The sequence below is a fragment of the Nicotiana tomentosiformis genome, chromosome 3 (assembly GCF_000390325.3).
Source record: "Nicotiana tomentosiformis chromosome 3, ASM39032v3, whole genome shotgun sequence".
Lineage (NCBI taxonomy): Eukaryota > Viridiplantae > Streptophyta > Magnoliopsida > Solanales > Solanaceae > Nicotiana > Nicotiana tomentosiformis.
Genome location: NC_090814.1, coordinates 8514333 through 8517550, shown reverse-complemented (window position 1 = coordinate 8517550; position 3218 = coordinate 8514333). Strand labels below are relative to the sequence as shown.

General features: G+C 47.0%; 1 protein-coding gene across 1 annotated transcript; it reads right to left on the bottom strand.

Moving 5' to 3' along the window:
* Positions 1-370: 370 nt before the first annotated feature.
* On the bottom strand, positions 371-2889 carry LOC138907328 (MAR-binding filament-like protein 1-1). The gene is made up of 3 exons (XM_070197925.1): positions 2796-2889; positions 1604-1944; positions 371-1201 (listed from the first exon to the last, which is right to left on the bottom strand). The coding sequence occupies exons 1-3, from the start codon at positions 2887-2889 to the stop codon at positions 371-373; spliced, it is 1266 nt and encodes a 421-aa protein (XP_070054026.1).
* Between the last annotated feature and the right edge of the window lie 329 nt (positions 2890-3218).

Below are 3218 nucleotides of genomic sequence, written 5' to 3'. Positions count from 1 at the left end.
TCGAGTTCGAGCAAAAACTCACTCGACCAAATAGCCTACGGGCTGCATTAATTCGAGTTCGAATCATTCACTCGACCAAGCCTATGGGCTATATTAATTCGAGAACAAGCAAACACTCGCTCGACCGCCACGCCCACGGGCTATATTCTCTTCAAAATTGAATCGTTGACAATTAAATCGAGCACAAGCAGACACTCGCTCGGTTGAAGAGACTGCGAGGTTCGAGTTTGATTAATTGGTTTAAAACATTATGGAAATATTCATGAGGCAAATCACAGCAACCCAGGAAACAGAATCAAAAGCAAGTCGGCAAAAGAAGAGGCCTATACACAAAATTTATTTATATGGGTCGCTACAGCAAAAAAAAAATTTAAACGGGAGCGGTCTTTTCTTTATCAGATTCCCCCCCGTTCTCGGATCCACTTTTGCTCCCATCGTCGTCATCATCATCATCGGAAACCAGAGCTTCGGCATCAGCCTCGAGTTCTTTTGCCATTTTTATCTCTTCCGTGAGATCGAAGCCGCGAGCATGAATCTCCTCGAGGGTTTCTCTCCTGGATCGGTACTTAGCAAGTTCGGCAACCCAATGCGCCCGACCGTCGGCGGATTCGGCTGCCTCTCTTGCTTGAACTTGGGCAACTTCAGCATCAGCCTTATAGATGGCCACAAGTGCATCCGCATAAGTCTTTGCCTTTTCGGCATCGGATTCGGCCTTGGCGAGTACTGAGGCCAACCGAGCCTCAAGCTCCTCGATTTTCTTTGCTTGAACCAGGTTTTTCTCCTTCACTTTCTGAAGTTGGGTTTCAGACGACGATAACTGGGCTCGATCGGTCTCTTTTTCTGCAGCAAAGCGGTCCATACCTTCTTTCCACTGCATGGATTCCATCCTTATCACATCGACCTCCTCACGCAGCCTCCCTATCGTCCCGATTTTTTGCTGCAGCTGTGAGACCGAAATATTACATACCGTTCCGGTATCAAACCCATAGGTTTTCAAAAGCATCATTACCTGCTCAGACAAATCATTCTGGTCTCGATAAGCCTTGGACAGCTCGGCCCGGAGATCTTTTATTTCCTCCTCTCTCTGTCCTAAGGAAAGTTTGAGAAAGTTCCTCTCATCGATAGCGCGTTTCAGGTCGGCCGTGTATCGATGCAGCTCATTCTGGGAATGAGAACATTGTTCTCGATGGACTACCACAGCCTACGAAGAAACAAGGAGTGAAGTTAACGAAAGACGAACATAAGGGCAATACCAACAAAAAGGTTTTCAAAAGACTCACTTGGTCCAAAGCCTACCGCAAACCGTGAAAAAGATCCGATTCATCACCGGCACCGGCAACGTCCTCGATACCAGTAAACAGGTCACGAAATGGATCCTCTTCATCGTGAGGCCTATCTAGATTAAGGGCCCCCAGAGCTTGAGCTTCCCGAATCACCCATGCGGAAAAAGCGGGAAAGAGAGGCGAGTCCTCGATCGCTGCTGCCTCAAGTGAATCGCTCGGAGCATTCACCTCGGCTCGGAGGGGTTCAAAGGGCTCCCTAATTGTAACCCCTGCGGGTTGATCCGATGAGAGGTGTCTTCCACATCCGATAGTTCGGGGACTCTGCCGGAACCACTCTCAGGTATATTTTCAGTTCGAGACGAAGCCCCATAGGGCATCATCGATCTAGCCGGCATTGAAGCATCAGTGGCTCTCTTCGTCCGGAACGCCAGCGTGGACTCATTATATTCTTCTTCTTCTTCTTCATCCCTTAGGTGCAAAACGGATTCTACGGTCAAAGGAATGACATTCTTGTTTGGTTTACGAGCCGTCCTCTTCTTCGGTTTTGGATATTCGGACAACGAAGCTCTCTTCTTTTTATTTTCCTTCACAGGCTTTGGAACGAAGGTCGAGACATCCTCCTCATTAGACAGAGGTCTCAAGACCGCGTCCTTACCCAAACCTGCATATGGGAAACCTTATCAAAAATATATCGAGAAGTGCCTCGTCAGATTCCGAGAAATGAGCTTACCGTGATTTTTGGCCTCCCACCGACCCTTAGACAAATCATGCCATGAGCGTTCGGCGTATGTGGAAGTCGAAACAAGAGCCCGTACCCAATTCTTGAGGTCGGGAACCGCTCCGGGCATCTAGAGAACCGCTACATCACGAAAAGGGGAGTGTCGATAAGAGAACAAATGAAAGAACAAAATAGAAACAACAGCAAAATCACACTTACATTTCAAATTCCACTCCTCGGGAAAGGGCATCTTTTCGGTCGGGATCAGGTCCGAAGTCCTTACTCGAACGAACCTGCTCATCCAACCATGGTCCCTGTCCTCGTCAATACTCGAGAACAAAGCCTTGGTAGCCCGACGTTGTAGTTTTATTAACCCTCCCCGAAAAAGTCGGGGACGGTATAGCCGGATAAGATGATCAAGGGTGAACGACATCCCCTCGATTTTGCTCACGAAATATCGGATCAGAATAATGATCCGCCACAAAGAAGGATGGACCTGGCCTAAGGTTACCTGATACTGTCGACAAAAGTCGATAACGTCGGAATCGAGGGGACCCAAAGTGAAAGGATAGGTATATACATTCAAAAACCCTTTCACGTGAGAAGTAATATCTTTGTCAAGGGTAGGTATTATCACTTCTTTTTCCCCGCAATTGCAGTCCTTCTTTAACAGATCGAGGTGCTTCTCAGTAATCGAACACATGTACCTCGATACCGGCTCATACCGGCCAGGGACCGATGAACCTTTATCAACTTTAAAATCTGAAGTAAGGACGCACGCCCCGGGGACACACTCCTCTGGCCGTGGTTCCACCAGTGTCCATCGGCGACACACTGTGAAGATGAAGCTTTCTCTTTCTGAGGAACTATTTGCGATGTTTTCGCCATTTTTGAATTCAAAAATAAGGAGCCGAAGGAGGTGATAGAGATTTGGTAGAATTGAGGGATCCTTTCGGAAAGAAATCACAGCTTTTTTGTAAGAAGAGATTGAGAAATTTTAGAAGATTGAAGATGTAAAATTGGTAAAAGATAAAGGTGAGAGTGATTTATAGGTTCAAAGCGACGACGGTTCATTATCAGCAGTGGCCGACCACCGCCTGATATGCATTAAATGCCTTGGGAGACTAAACCGACAGGACAGCTATCATGTGCGTCATGATCGAACCTGATGGAATCAACAGAATATAATCCGATCGAGCTGTTGAAAATCATATCGT

Excerpts from the sequence above, each read along its gene's own strand:
- LOC138907328 (XM_070197925.1), bottom strand. The coding sequence starts at position 2,889 with ATGGCGAAAACATCGCAAATAGTTCCTCAGAAAGAGAAAGCTTCATCT. Across the intron at positions 1,945-2,795 it reads GTGGAACCACGGCCAGAGGA|GTTTGGGTAAGGACGCGGTC; the intron begins GTGTGTCCCCGG and ends TCCCATATGCAG. Across the intron at positions 1,202-1,603 it reads CTGAGAGTGGTTCCGGCAGA|GCTGTGGTAGTCCATCGAGA; the intron begins GTCCCCGAACTA and ends GTTTCTTCGTAG.